This window comes from Triticum dicoccoides, chromosome 3A, assembly GCF_002162155.2.
Source record: "Triticum dicoccoides isolate Atlit2015 ecotype Zavitan chromosome 3A, WEW_v2.0, whole genome shotgun sequence".
NCBI classification, from domain to species: domain Eukaryota; kingdom Viridiplantae; phylum Streptophyta; class Magnoliopsida; order Poales; family Poaceae; genus Triticum; species Triticum dicoccoides.
Window position 1 is genome coordinate 44,254,819 of NC_041384.1, and position 15,778 is coordinate 44,270,596.

Here is a 15,778-nt window from a genome sequence, read left to right on the forward strand (position 1 = left end):
ACATCAAGATTATGCCACATATCCAAATCTTTCCAATACTCCAAGTCCCATAAAGTGGACATGTGGGTAAACAATAATCTCTCTTCTGCCCTGCCACGCTTCTTTTTCCAGCTACCATTATCAGGATGGTTTCCTGGTGTAATATCTCTGGCCTTCTATAATTCCTCATGCAACTCATCGTAGCCTCTTTGGCGCATCACGATTTTCATGAGCTGCATCGACACAAGTCTTCGGTATTTTTTAGGACACGGCTTGTCCTTGGCAAGGAAACGACGGTGTCCAATGTAACATATCTTGCTAAGTATTGCATATAACAGCGGATTCTTGTCACAGTGAACACATGCGTTGTAACCATGTGTCGTTCGCCCTGACATAGTGTTCAAAGTCGGATAATCATGGATGCATCAAATTATAACAGCACACGGAAAGAAATCAGCTAGTGGGCTGTTATATTGGTCTCAAGTGAGAACACCCCTCCATAGCTTTTGAAATTCCTCCGCAAGAGGCTCCATGAATAAATCAAAATTCTTTCCAGGACTTTTTGGACCTGGGATGAGCAAGGTCATCATGTAGTTTGATTCTTTAGTGCAGACATTTGGTGGCATGTTGTAAGGGATTGTTGAAATATATTGCTCATCTCGTTCCATCAGTTCGGACTTTTGAATGAGTTGGCTGGAGCATGAATTCAATATGATATCCGAGCCAAGAGGTCTTAAGTTCAAGACCCTACCAATACAGTATTAAATAAATGATTCTGCGACCTACATCGATCCCACGTCTAAGGACTAAAATAGCTTAGACGTGAGGGGGAGTATTTTAATATATTGTCCGCCTTCCTCCATCAGTTCGGACTTTTGGATGAGTTGGCTGGAGCATGAATTCAATATGGTATCTGAGCCAAGAGGTCTTGAGTTCAAAACCCTGCCAACGCAGTATTATAAAAAAAATTGCAGCCTACATCAAACCCACGTCTAAGAACTAAAATAGTCTAGACGTGAGGGGGAGTGTTGAAATGTATTGCCCATCTCGTTCCATCAGTACTCTGATGGCCAAATGGGTTGAATCCATCTGAAGCTAAGCCAAGTCTAATGTTTCTCGGCTCAGCAGCAATTTTTTTGTGTTTCAGATTGAAGCTTGTCGAGTCACTACTATGAGATGGATGGTTCATTACATTCTGATTTATGTACTCCTGGTTACTAGAATGTCACGGTACATCCTCTCTTATTTGAGCATCATAAAACAACCTCTATAATTTTAGTATAATTGAAAAATGTCTCATAAGCTTATGAGGTATCCTCTTCACAGCGTCGCCATCAACAAGCGCAACATCCATTTATCTTCATCTGATATCTTCATGCATCTACCACACGTACATATACACATAATGAAATATAATAATAACTACAAAAAATAAGTTTAAGTTTTTTTTTGCGGGGAAAATAAGTTTAAGTTTAACTATACGCAGCAACACGTACGTAGTCGGTGACAGCACGACACACCATATATATGCAGCCTAATCCGTACTACTATATACACGGCACGGCAGTATATGCATTCACGCGACGAGGGGCAGTAGGTATCTGAAGTCGGCGTCGTAAGGCTCGATCTCCACCATCTTCTCCGGCGCCGGAGGCCTGCCGCGGTGGAGGAGTTCCCTGATGGCCCTCTTGAGCTCGGGCGCCCTGGTGGCGCGCGGGAGCTGGCTGTGGACCCACTCCAGCAGCGACTCCACGTCGTCGGCGAAGCACCGCATGTGCCAGTGCAGCAGCTTCGGCAGCACGATCGTCGCCGCCGCCGCCGCGGCCTTCGACTTCGTCTTCTTCCTCCTCGCGCCGGCAACGCGGACGCACCGCTCCAGGTACTCCACCTTGGCCGCCTCCAGCTCGCTCGACACCTCCTCCGCCGTGTACACCCGGACCTGCACTTCGTACGTCGTCGATCATGTCAAGCTCAGCAATAACAGTTAGCCATGGCGATCGGTCGAGCTGACACGTACGGGTGGCGAGGAGCGGCTGCCCCTGCAGAGCGCGAAGACGACGTTGGGCTCAGGGTACCCTAGCCCGTAGCAGAGCTGCATGTCCCTCTCCCCTTCCTCCATCATCATCCCCTTCTCAGCCAATTTTCCATACATCCAAAATGTTCAGGTTCAATAATACGACTGTGTAATTTGCTTAATCCGTAAGATCGAGAACATCAATCAGGTTACAAGATTGATGTGGAATTCGCTGGATAGATTTGTTACCTGCCTGTTGCCTTCTGCAGGGGGGTGCCTGAGGAACAGACGCTCGATCGACAGGACGCTCAGCACCCTTCCTCCCACATTCACTGAAGCCTGATTCAGCAGGGCCAGCAGCTTGTCCGGCGATGGAGGCAGACCGTGCTGAAGAAATGCCTGAAATTTTGATAACATGGCAAAATTCACAGTTAATTTCTTCGTGGATCATATATATCAGGCTATGTATGATGCAAAGCTGTATTCACCAATTAACTGATTAATGGTGTTCATGTGTTGATCAGCAATCAGCTCAGCTTAAAACCGTACATGCATCACGCAGAAGTTGTAGATGTTGAGCCAGAAGGCCAGCTTCTGCTTGTTGGTCAGGAAGCTCGGATCCACGGTGCACAGCTTGTTCATCAGCACTCTGAAGAAACAAAAATATATTTTTCAAATAGTACATTTGCAACAAATTAAAATTTGTCCGTCCTCTGGCAACGGCAATGATCAGGGTCTCTCTCACACTCTGACCTCAAGTTCTTGATGTCAGCGACGCACACCGGCACGCGGCTGGAGTCGAACGAGCTCCGGGTGAACTCGACAAACCCATTGCACGGGCCGGCCGCATCCCCTTCGTCGCCGCCGCACTCCGGGGCCGCTGCCGCACGGCTCTTGACGGAGCGGATGGGCGACGGGGCCGCACGGTCGCTCGACGACGACGACGACGACAGCTTGGGGGCGAGGCTTCTGGAGGAGCCAATGCAGGACGTGATGTTGAGCTTCGGCGCGCTGCTCAGCTCCAGCTCTGATTCTGCATGATTGGTTGTCCTGCTCAGCTTGTGGAAGATGGTCACCGTAAGCTTGATGAGCTCCTCCGAAAGCTTGTTTGGACTGCTCGAGCAGATTTTCCTTTCTGGAGGCCTAAGATTTTCGAAAGAGTGGCTGCTTCTTCTGCTCTGATCAGTCTCCTCGCCTGTCCTCCAAAGATTTCAAAATCAGAATCAACTAGTTGTTCTGCAAGAACTGTTTAAGCAACCTATAAATTCTGAAAGTGCGTCTGCTGAACATTTCATTTCATCTGTACCTTGTGAAGAGACAGACCCAGCAGAGGCCTTGCTCTCACGCTCGAGACCTCCTCCATCGCCGCCGCCGCCGCCGCCGCCTGGACCAGGCAGCCTTGGGAGCTGCTCGCCGCCATGGAGCTCCCTCCGGCCAACGGAGTGCCGGCCCGGCGGCCAATCCTGCTGCTGCTGAAGAATGCAGTGATGTGTCCAGTTGCGCTCCCGGAGGAGGCGCGTCCGCAGGTCGTCGACCTTCTTCTCGAGGTAGAATATCTCGTCCTCCACGATCGCCAGCTCCGCGAGGAGCCCCCTGATCTGCAACGAGAATCGACATAATTACCAACACTTGCAGTGATCAGAACTTCAGAACCACCTATGGTTGGTATGAGCACAGATCAGCATGCCGCCTAACAAAATTACTGAAGAAATGGTGTATGAACTGCTTAGCTAAGTTACCACTTAGTGAAGCAAGCCGTACAGGTGCAATCAAGCGATTTGTCAGGTACGAGAAGGCAGGCAGGCAGGCGGGAATCCTAGGACATGAGGTGTGGGGGATAATGGGGGGTGGCTATGTGCGGACAAATCCGGCATTGTGGCGTGCAATTTGGGAATAGTCCTTTGAGTGTCCTCCTGTGACTCCTGTCGAGCTAGATGTCCGTATGCATCATGCCGCACAGCATTTATCCGTCCGTCCATGGAAGTATTTTTCGTAATCTAGCTAATACCGCAGGCAAGCAGACAACGAGGTGGTAGCAGGCATGATCATGACCGACTGTCCAGTCCTGTGATGGACGGCGAGCGATGTTGCATCTGCACTTGCACCGTTAATCTATCACTACCCCTGAATGGTTGTATGGCCTTCAAGTTTCTACAGTTCGGAGTTGGGACTGAATGTTCGGAACACTTTTACACTCGGTTAGGGGTGGACTAACGAGTAGCTCGGCTCGTTAAGCTCGTGCTCGTTAAGGCTCGGCTCGTTAAGCTCGTTAAGATTAACGAGCAGAAAACCGTGCTCGTCTCGGCTCGTTTGAAGCTCGTTAAGCTCGTGAGCGCTCGTGAGCGCTCGTTAACATATTATAATGTTTTACGATATACAGGATGAATGTGTAGATGTGGTTTTCAAGACGAAATATGATAACTATAAAAAGAAATGCAGTAGTTTGTTGTCTCATAGGTCGATTAGATTGAATAGATGGGCTGAAATGTTATAAGAGTTTGTCACGTAAAATGAAAATATGTGTTGTGTTGTTACTAATGAGCTTAACGAGCTACTCGTGAAACTCGTTAGCTCGCTCGTTAAGCTCGTTAAGCTTAACGAGCTGAAATCAATGATTGACTCTGTTCATTAAGAAGCGAGCTACGAGCTTAACGAGCCGAACTATCGAGCGCTCGTTAAGCTCGCGAGTTTACGAGCTTTTGGTCCAGCCCTACACTCGGTGACAGAAAACAGTGGCAGCTTCCAAGAAATTTGCCAAAAGCCAGTAATCTAGTAGTGAACTGAGAAAATGAACTTGAGAAACATGCATGCTTGTGCAATCAATTAGGAGTACATGGGAGGAATGAAGTGAGAATGAGGTAAATTCAGAAGTATACCAAGCACAATCGATTACCTTGGCTGGGACGAGGTGGGCGGAGAGGCAGCACCGGCAGGCGGCGGCGGCGTCCAGGCGGCCAGCCTGGAGCGAGCAGCGGAGGACCCGGCTGAGGCGCTCCTCCTTGGCCAGCACGGCCTCCAGCTCCGACACCTCCAGCCGGAGCTCCTCGGCCCGGCACCGCTGCTCCTCCCCCTCGCCGTCCATCAGGAAGTACATGAGCTTCATCTCGCCCCGCGGCGGCCTCCTTCTTAAACCCGCCACCGCCCGCCTCCGGTGGAGGCGCAGCGAGTAACAGCTGGCCCGTGATGATGGCGTCGGTGGCGGCGGCGGCGTCGGCGACCCCATTCAATCGCCCTGTCAAGCAAGCCACGGGTTGCCTCTCGGGGAGGGAGCACCAGCGATAGAGATAGAGGTAGAGGACTGGAGGAGGACGGAGGCGATCACATTCACATGCGGTGCGAGGACGGGCGGGGGCTTCACGGAAACGGGCGGCAAGGCAACTCGCTCGGCGTCGGCGCGCGCATGGAACGCATATGAGCGGCTTCAATTCCCGGGCGGTTGCGCGTACGCACGGCCGCGAATTTACGCCCGTGAGCCCGTGACCCCTCTTCTTCTTTGCCCAGGCGAAAACCTTACCGTTTCCCTACGGAAAGGAAGGACGCCATTTTCGACCTGGCGCTCCAAACGGAGCACTGTGCGGCTCGACGTCCGCATTGCCGTGCCGGAGGAAATTTCGCGCCCACGTCGTACAGATCCGGGCGTCCGTCCGTGCAAATATTTTGGTGTTTCTCGGCGCAGGCGTCGCAAGAGATTCCACGTCGTTGCTACCGTTTTTGTTTTCAGGCGCAAGGCACCAAAGAAATTCTCTTCTTGCGTCCAGAGAAACAAATCACTGTGTGCTTTTGTCAGCTCAGCGTCCGTGTTGCCGTGACAGAGAATAATTTGTACCCGCGACCGCTTTCACGGAGAGAAATGCATCGATCCGTGCAAGGATTGGTTGCCAGCGTTCATGTGACAGACGTTGAAAAAATATCTCATCATCCGCAGTGCTAAAAGGGCCCAAAAGCCAGTCCCCTCCTGGACCGTTGGATCGTGCTCGGTGAACGACTCTCGCGACTTGATTTTTTTTTTCAAACAAGGCAAAAAACTTGTCATTTTCATTAATTAAGAAGGTAGTGAGAATTGTCCGGTTAATTAAAAAAAGCCGGGCTAAAACCAATACAACTCAACTCACACAACATGGATACCTGGCCACACGCCAACAGTTGGCCACACGCGCGAACAACCGACAGCTTTATCTTCGACTTTGATGACGAGCTTCGCAAGGGGAATATGCAGGACTTGCACTAAACGCGCCCTCCACAAACGACCATCGAGTGTCAGCTCCGATTTCAAAGCAACTCAGCAACCAACGGAAGAGCACCTCAGACACGTCGGTAAGATCTGACTACCGAAGCCGAGCTGCGACCCAAGCTCCTCTTGACATCATCATCCTTGCCAAACAGAAATCAACGCCCTCAAAACGTCCGCCTCGGCAAACCATGCAGCGAAGATGCCGCCATTCACTGGTCTCTAGGTTGCGGCCGGCTCCGAGACGATGCCCACAAGAAAAAAGAAGAGGTGAGGCGCCTTCATCGCCTGATCCAACGGATCTAAGGTTTTCCTCCGAAGCATCCCACAACTCTCGTCAGCCGCTCGCGCATGCACGTCCCTCCCCTCCCCACAACGTGTGTCGTGCGCGCCTCCGCATGACCGCACCACCTGCCCCTATCCCATGAACGTGTCTCCTTCAAAACGTTGGTCGACTCGTTGCCACAGCTTAGTGATTCTGCCACTCTGAATCATAAGTCTATTTTGGAACGGAGGGAGTACGTCCCAGCATCCAACCGATTGTCGCGCCTAGCGTCGCCGCTTGCAGCACATGCATCGCCAGTTCCAGCACACGATGGTCGCAGCAGCCTCCTTGATGTGTCTTGCATCGCCGCTTGTAGTGCGCTGTTACTCCACCGTTGTGGAATACCATCTTCAATCCATTCCAAAGGAAAAATTCCTATGGATTGTAATACTATGAATCAAACAGCCAATGTAGAAAAAAAATCCTAAGAGTCAGAATTCCTTCAGAACAATTGAACAAATCCCTTGATTCGAGGCCCTTAGGGCAGTGGACGAGCAGTTGCATGCGGCCCCTACGGGACATGCGGCACACAACGGAGTGACCGGCGAAAGACACAACCGATCAGCCGATACACATTATTATCATTCATTGGAGAAGAAAAGCAGAGATGATTAAACAGCAACAAGAGGAGCTAAAGATTATTGTTGATATATGTTCAGTAGCAAACATTATCATTATTGGCTTGCAAGCTCAAGTCAGGGGGGGAGGAAAACAGTAGCAGCTGCTCCACCACAAAATTACTAGCATAGTACACACATAATAAACACAGGAGAAAAAAGGAGTCTCTTCATCTTCGCTGTCTTCCTCCGCACCGAGAGGAGCCACATCAAGATTTTTCTTAGGCGGACTTCACAGTGGCGGCGTTGATGATGTCAATGAACTCAGGCTGCACGAGTGAGAGAACAGTATTTAGTCATATGGGTGCAGGTAAATAAGGCATGATGATCTGTTTGTGTTCTCTGTTTACCTTCAAAGAAGCTCCACCAACGAGGAAACCATCAACGTCGGGCTGCCCTGCCAACTCCTTGCAGCTTGCGCCAGTTACAGATCCTAAAGTAACAAGGCGCACATAATCAGATATCAAGATGACTTGGCAGTAAATGTGTACACAAGGAGGCATTTGTGCTCAAACAATGGGTATACATTACCTCCATAGATGATCCTCGTGGATTCAGCAACCTCGGGGCTCACATTGGTCTTGAGCCAGTCCCTCAGATTGGCATGGACCTGCCAACATAGTACAAGTCTGAGTATTAGCCAATGGAAAATATGTTTGGAATCAAAGGAGCACACATCAATCTTCAAATGCATTAACACTTACTTCCTGCGCCTGAGCCGGTGTCGCAACTTTACCGGTGCCAATGGCCCACACTGGTTCGTAAGCGACAACCACATTGGTCCAGTCCTTGATCTTGTCTGTAAAAGAAAAAATCATCTCAGCCGACACTTTCAGATGATATTTTAATATTCTATACAAAGTCTGCGTTGGTCACTGAAAACAGGTATGGCAAAGCATAACATGTGGATTCATCCAATCATGAACAGCAGATATGAGCAATTTGTGCTATGCATGTTCAAAGCAAATAGCAATGCTGAATTGATCATAATGGTAGTTACTGAGTTTGTTTCTCCCCTGTAGTCTTAAAAGTATTATCAAGATTTAACTGCTGTGAAGTAAAATTATCATCAATGAAGAAACAAATTTAGCTAGCTTTTGCAAGCATAAACTTCATGCCAGGAAATTAAACACCCAAAGCTGAGACGATTCATCACAAACCATCAAGATCAATGGTAAAAGAATTCAAGAGAATATAAACACAATGATACAACAATTCAAAGGTAAATTTGTGTATGTTCATGTTCACAAACTAAAGGTCCGTACCAGCAATTGCTTTTGTCTGTTCAGCGACAACTGCCATGGTTGATCCAGCTTCTCGCTGCTCGAGAGTCTCACCAACACATGCAATGACCTTCAAGCCCTGAGCAAGTGCATATGCAACCTTCTCTCCAACAAACTGCCATTCAAGAAAGAGGAGAGGATTTAGCGCTGAAAACTCCTTAAATCAGTCATGTCATTGCAATTATTTTCAGAAAACAAAATCAACTGCAATGAATTATCCACCAAATATATTGCAGGAAATCCCCATCAGAATAAGAGTGATTTTTCTACAGTTTGGTGATACTGTCATATTTTACGTTTGTCTTCCAATAGCAGTATTTCATAGTTCGGTTGTTCACTGTATTTAAATGGAAAGGCACCTGATTTATGAATGGTATGTTGTGAATAGATGTAAACTGCAGCATACCTCGCTTGATTCTCCCATCAAGCTCCTCCTTTCAGAGTGTCCAAGGATGACCCAGGGAACGCCGAGGTTGACAAGCATCTCAGCACTGCATTAGCAACAGGTTTTGAACCAACACATAAGTTGAATATGGAGTAAACAAAACAAAAACGGATGCAAATATAAGAATTATTCATCTGAATTAGATATTAATCACTAAACAAATCTAACACCAATACTGAATGTGTGAACAAAACAAATGAACATTGGTTTAGAAGCGAGAGCCCTATTTCTAGACCGTGTTAAAGCAAACATGACAATTTGTAGCAGTGAAAGACAGCATATGTTTGCCTTGCAGGTTAGCAGTTAATCCATGGCATTAAAACATACTGGCAGAGAACAGAATGCTAACCTGACTTCACCGGTGAAAGCACCGCCCTTCTTCACCCAGCAGTTCTGAGCAGCGACTTGGATCTCTGGGCGCAGCTTACCCTTGACGGTGGGAAGGAAGACATAGGGCGGGCTGACGACAACCTCTGCAGTTCATCAGCCAATAAAACCATAAGTACATCCTGCAATGCAGCTTTAAGCGTCGCCAAAATTTGACACAGGGTGACCAAAACATGCAAGGCCAGGCACAGGGCAGGCATCCATACCGACAACATCCGTAGAGGCGATCTGTCCAGCGTTCAGAGTGTTGACGATACTCTCTACCTGTTCCACAGTTCCATTCTGCACACATCAAGAAGAGCCATGTCAGCATCAAGCAATCAACTCATCAGAGATAACTCACACTAAACTGTTCCAGACTAGCTGCAAACAGGTAACAGCTAGCGAGATCAAACTGTCTTTCAACCTAGATGAACTTCTCCTACAGACCCAGGAAATAACATGCCGTGCCATCTAACTGCAAGCTAGATGCATACATACACAGTAATAATAGCTCTAATCACCCCCAAAAATAAGCACAGGTAACTGATGATGCATCCAACGATCAATTAAGACGAGATCATTGGAATTATCGCCCAGATCTTCACAAGAAGATCCCATCGCATCCATCCTTCCCAATTAAGAAAAAAAAACGCCGGCACACACACTAAAACAGCTAATCTCCGCACCGATCTGAAGCGAGAGCGGCGAAGCTACCGCTCAAATCTAAGGACAATCTTGCCGATTTTACGCTCGAATAACCCTCCAGATCCACCAAACAGCGCATAATAAGACCCAGACACACGATTCGTCCACGCCGATCCATCCCCCCATTCAACACGGAGCCACGACGAGAAATAAAGAGGGATCAGGGGGGCGAGACCACGTACGCATTTCCAGTTGCCGCCGACGAAGAACTTGCGGCCCATGGCGACGGAGGGGGGAGATCGGATCGGGTTGGGGACGACGGGCGGACGGGAGAGGGGGAGGTCGAGATTGGATTTGGTGGCGTTTCTTTTCTTCTTGTGGAGGAAGAAAGACACGGCGGGGGCAGGGGCGAGGATATAAAGGGAGGGCCACATGAGGCCGGCCGGCCTCGGGCGACCATGACAGGTGGGCCCCGCTGCCACCACCGGATTTTTCTGGGTTTCTCTCGCGCACACAGCTATTATTGGGGAACAAGAAATGTGTTGGACAGCTTTCTTTTTTGGTTTTATTACAGCTAGGTGTACCAAGAGAGCAATACTTCTTTATGAGGGACTAAGAGGGAAATATAATATACAATACAAATGTTGTTGTTGCTGATCTGTTATTTGCTTTGGCTTTTCCAAAGCCCTCTATATTTTTTAAGGAATATATTGTTTTTTTATTTTTAGACTATGAAGTATATTGATTTGATAAGGAGTCATTGACCATTTTATGACCACACAATTGTAATCATATAGGTACATGATTTTGAAAAATAATCCGAATGACACCAATCTTATGTCACCAAATTGCATGAGTGGTTGTTGATCAAAATTATGTCTCAGCGAAACAAATTACGCTCTAGAAAGAGCAACAAAGGGCGTATCTTTTCTAAGACTCCCAATGGTCGTTTCTCTCTTTTTTGGTTCTTTAGCAGGTATATCAAACGAGGAATTTCAGTGGGAATTAAAGAAGGCTAATCATTGTATTTAATTTTATGATGTGGTTGCCAGCCTTCAAGAATCCAATTGCAATTATATATTTGATCTACCCTTCCGGGCTCCTAGCTTTTTATGTGACCTTCTGTGTTCTTTAAAGAGTTATGTTACAACATATTTTTTGTCCAACTATTATATTAGGGAAAAAGAGATGTGGTGACAGTTGTGCGTACGCCAACAACAAGAGAGCAATGGTAGTACTTATTAATTCTTTGTTGATCTGTTCCTTGATTTGGCATCTCCAAAGTTGGTTATTTTTTAAGCAACGGGTACTATATTGATATGTGCGATTTACAAAATTGTAATCATACTAAGTAAATGCTTTTGAAAATGAATCTCGGGATATCAACTTTATGTCAAAGTAAATTTTACGTGATGGGGTAAATTGTTGATCAAAGGTTTTTTCTTCGTGTACCGAAACACCTCCAGGGAAAGCAACGGATGAAGCAAAATTCATGTATGGGCTAATTCGAAGGATGAACTTTAGTTGAAATCTCATACAATCAGTTCATACGTTAATCCTAGGTTGTTGTATTCGCTCTTGATGACCCCATTATAATTCGATAGTTTCTCAAGCATGTTGCGGCTTTTTAGACCTCGCGTGTTTACGTTTTTTATTAGAAGCACGATATAATGTGTCCCTTCGTCTCTCCGCATTCACTCTCTACTCAACACTCCAACAGCCATCTCATGTAAAAATCATGCAAAGTACAGTAGGAGTTTTTAATTGGCCATGTAATGGACAACACCAAAGTATGACTTGTTTTCCAATCAATAATTGGTCCTCGCGATGCCGCGTCACATATTTTGTAAGGGGAGGCGCCAAAGTATGACTTGTTTCCCAATCCAAAATAAACAAAGTCTCCAGGAGATGCTTCTCTATTATTGCTAGTATTTTTAAGAATAAATACGGATATGCTTTTGCTTGGGGAGCATGACGGGTGGCCGTAGCAGCAACAAACTAGACAATGGGCGGCGTTTTCTTTTCTTTCTTTGGGCGTAAAAAACAGCGGGCGGCATATGCCGCGGCGGACGATGGTGCGTGCTGCGCTGATGCGCATCTGCCGTGTGACGATTCCCTGGGCGGCTGGGCCTCATCTTCAAGTGACGGGTCTGAGGGATAGCTTTTTCTTTTTCTACAGAGAGGCCGAGGGATGGCTTGGTAAAGAGCCCACACGTCCAGATGCCAAATAGGCCCATATTACGGCCAGGCCCCATTCCACAGCACAGATATATAAATGGGCCGGCCCATGTAGGGTTTTTTTCACCGGCTTCTCATTTGGTTTTCATATTTCCTTTTTTTCTTTGCATTTTCCCCTTTTACCAAATTCCTAAGATTTTCATGATTTCGCGAGTTTTTTCCCCAATTTGAAAAAAATCAACTTTTGTGAACTTTCATTTTAAAATCCGTGATTATTTTTTCCCAAAGTTTGTGAACTTTTTCGTAATACGACTTTATTTCAAATTTTGTGAATTTTTTCCATTTTAGTGAAGTTTCTCCGAATTAAGAACTTTCCAAGTCTTGAACTTTTTTAAAATTCATGAAATTTTCTCAAAATTGCAAAATTTGGTTCCAAATCTTATGATATGTTTTGAAATGAATCATGAACTTTTTTCAAATTGTTGGAAAAACAAAAAAAATAACTTTTTCACTTTGTGCATTTTTTTCCTTTTCTTGAAAAGGTCAATTGTCAACGGTCGATGGTCTCTTGTGGCTGAGTCAACGGTTCCAGGTCCACCAATAAAGCATTTTTTAAGAACTTAATTGGGGCCGGACCATATGCTCTGTGTGTGAGCGCCACTTATCCTAATTGACGCCAAAGACGCCATTAGGAGCTCTCCTCAAGCTATAGGTCGTTCATTGTGCAATATCAAGTGGATTCACCACTACACGCTATTACTAGGTCGTCCATTTAGCATGTGGAAGCGCCCCCTCAAAAAAGCAAGTGCAATCGCCCCCTCAAAAAACCAGGTGGAAGCGAGAGACCAAAGTTGCTTTAGAAACCTTCTGAGCCTTCCGTCTGGTTTTAGGAATGTTTCAACAAGTTTTATGTTACTTTATCATTTTCAGATATAACTTTAATTATTATTTTTTCAATTTTTCTTTTGCGTTACTATTTCTTTTTAAATTTCAAGCATTTTTTAAATTCACGGACTATTTTTCAAATTCGTGAATACATTTTGAACTCAAAACCATTAAAAATGTGAACATTTTTAAAAATTCTTTAATATTTTTCATATTTTAATATGTCTTCAACCGACTAATATTTTAAAAAACTGAACAGTTTTTAAAATTCGTGAGTATTTATAAAATTAGCAAAACACATAATTCTTGAACATTTCTTCAATTTGTGAGCAACTTTTTAAAACGCCTGAATATTATAAATTTTTCTAAACATTTTTTGATCCAGTGAAAACATTTAGAATTGATGAAAAAATTCAGAATTCATGAACATTTTTTGAAATCATTAGCATTTTTCAATTTGAACATGTTTTAACTTCATGAACATTTTTTAACTTCATAAACAAGTTTTCAAATTCATGAGAATTTTCTGAATTCAAGAACATCTCTACTCCTAATGGAGCAGTTGGTAGGATTGCGTCCACGGTTTATTTTCGTCTGGTTATATTTCGTCTGATTTATTTTCGTCCGGTTTAATTTCGTCCCATATCCCACCACCATATCTCCTCACATTGATTTTTTTACCCTCACAATAAAAACTTTCCTAACTTTTCCAAAGTTTCCTAACTAGACACGTTATAAACGGGCATGTACCGATAGCACGTTATCAATTAATAAAATTTTGTTTTATGACAATCAATTCCAAATCCTAATCTCTACTCTTAATGTCTGAGTTGGTGAATACTATCCACGGTTTATTTTCGTTGGTCTTTTTTTATCCTCCCTCCCACCATCTCTCCTATACATAGGTTTTTTCACCCTGCCACTAAAACCAAAGTAATTGCCTTTAATACCCTGCCTGGTTTATATCAGGTAATAATTCTCGCGCTTCTTTCTTTGGTAGGTGCTAATTTTCTTACCTTCTTACGTGAGATCACCTTCCCATCAAAAACCGAATTGGTTTCTTATTTGGCTTTTATATTCATAATATTTTAATACCAAATTACGGATTAAACAATTGCATTAAAAAATTTCGATCACCTTCCTAAAATCGTCCACGACTCGCTCGAAAGAGGGAGGGAGGCCCCTCGATCGTCTCGCTACGAGTAAACCGTCGTTTCGTTTCTTAACCTATCGATCGAACGAAATCCCCAGGCCCACCCCACGTCTTTGATTTCGTTCCATACCCCCACCACCGAAGATCCTCCCCATCCCCGTCCTAATCTTTCCTTCCAAAAATCTTAACTTTCCTTGCCTAGCTAGGGACCTAGGCCCACAAATTCTCAATCACAAAACACTCTACAATCTTTCCTTTGGTCTCATCCAGATTGTGATCCTCTCTACCAACGATCTCATCCTCGTCCTCACGGCGGCCAGGACTAGCACGTGGATGTAGCTGCGTATCGGAAATCCTAGGGATGACAGAGGATCCGGTTGCTATAGTGAGGCTGGTCGCTGGTGGCGGTCGGATTTTCACCATGGACAAAGCGGTAAGCGAAGTGGTGGCATGGGTGAGCGGCAGCAAGGACAACTTCTTCAACATGATGTGATGTCTCGACTACATTCAAAAGGCAACACAATCCATCCATCCTGCCGCACCTTATTACGTCTGTTTGGTTTAATCTTGATTTCATATCTGCATGTGTTTTTTGCTTTTGTACTGCATGTAGTTCATCAGGTGTGTCATGGGTAGGAGTCTTGGAGCAGCAAGTGTGCAAGGTGAGATGCCAGATCGTGTGAAGCGATGTAGATGGTGAGATGTGGTGTCGTGTGAATCGGCACGCCGTCGTGTGAAACGGTAAGCTGAAGCCAAGGCCCTGAGGAGTAGACGGGTGAGTTTGTTAGTATTGCATGCCAGGTCTAGGAAGAAGATTAGCCGCATGGGATAGTTGGTTAGTGGTGCGTTGGTGCATGGGTTAGTGCCACAAAAATCAGGGCGGCTTTGCCTCGGTTGTGTGCGTGCGTGTGTGTTTTATTTAAGAGTTGTACGTATGTTTGCTTTGAGAAAGAGAAATACAGAGAGAAAAGGTCGTGGCTGTGTGAAGCAGCACGACGCCAAAAAACTTCTGTGTTCCATTGTTCCTGTGCGAACTTGTGAGAAACTGAGAGGAAGAAGGAGTTGGGGATCAGCTCCAACAATGTCCACCCTGTTTCTCAACTATGAAAACCGTAGTTTTAGTTCTATAATTATGTGTGCTTGGCTGCTTGCTTGATGATGATGATTGTGTGTGTGTGTGTCGCTGCATTCCTCACCTGCTCCCGCCAGTCAGCAGCGGCCGGCCGGTGCGGTCTCTCGCACGCTGCCAGTCGAAGGGGTGAGCTTGAGCTATGGATGCTAGCAACTAACAAGGTTTTGCAGAAACGCAGGTGAGGGGTCGCATCGCCATACCCGTCCCAATTGTTGGTGTTTTTTTTCTTTCAAATGGAAATAGCAAGGCGACTATCCTAACTATAAAAGTTGTACTAGCAGGATCATCAAAAACACCAATGCTTGAATTTTTAGACTATCTTCAGTTTCCGTGCCAAGCTCGAAATTTGAATATATAACATGCTCTCTTTATTTGAGCGTGTATGAATGTTCAATTGTTCATGCATGAAACTACATAACCAAGTATTGCTAGATTTAGTGATGCTTTCATCAGAGTTCTTGTACATCAGACTCCATTGTTATCACATGCTTGATATTTATCATGTCATCATTGGAAGTTCTGAGC

At 45.6% G+C, this 15,778-nt stretch overlaps 2 protein-coding genes across 2 annotated transcripts; both read right to left on the reverse strand.

Moving 5' to 3' along the window:
• Positions 1-1,235: 1,235 nt before the first annotated feature.
• Positions 1,236-5,501, reverse strand: LOC119266959. The gene is made up of 7 exons (XM_037548244.1): positions 4,887-5,501; positions 3,300-3,591; positions 2,747-3,188; positions 2,543-2,642; positions 2,243-2,392; positions 1,997-2,107; positions 1,236-1,918 (listed from the first exon to the last, which is right to left on the reverse strand). Exons 1-7 carry the CDS (start codon positions 5,214-5,216, stop codon positions 1,556-1,558), a joined length of 1,788 nt encoding a protein of 595 aa, XP_037404141.1. The 5' UTR covers positions 5,217-5,501; the 3' UTR covers positions 1,236-1,555.
• A 1,653-nt stretch (positions 5,502-7,154) lies between these two features.
• On the reverse strand, positions 7,155-10,303 carry LOC119266960 (triosephosphate isomerase, cytosolic). The gene is made up of 9 exons (XM_037548245.1): positions 10,148-10,303; positions 9,485-9,560; positions 9,241-9,364; positions 8,853-8,937; positions 8,429-8,561; positions 7,868-7,962; positions 7,695-7,773; positions 7,514-7,596; positions 7,155-7,432 (listed from the first exon to the last, which is right to left on the reverse strand). Exons 1-9 carry the CDS (start codon positions 10,184-10,186, stop codon positions 7,385-7,387), a joined length of 762 nt encoding a protein of 253 aa, XP_037404142.1. The 5' UTR covers positions 10,187-10,303; the 3' UTR covers positions 7,155-7,384.
• Between the last annotated feature and the right edge of the window lie 5,475 nt (positions 10,304-15,778).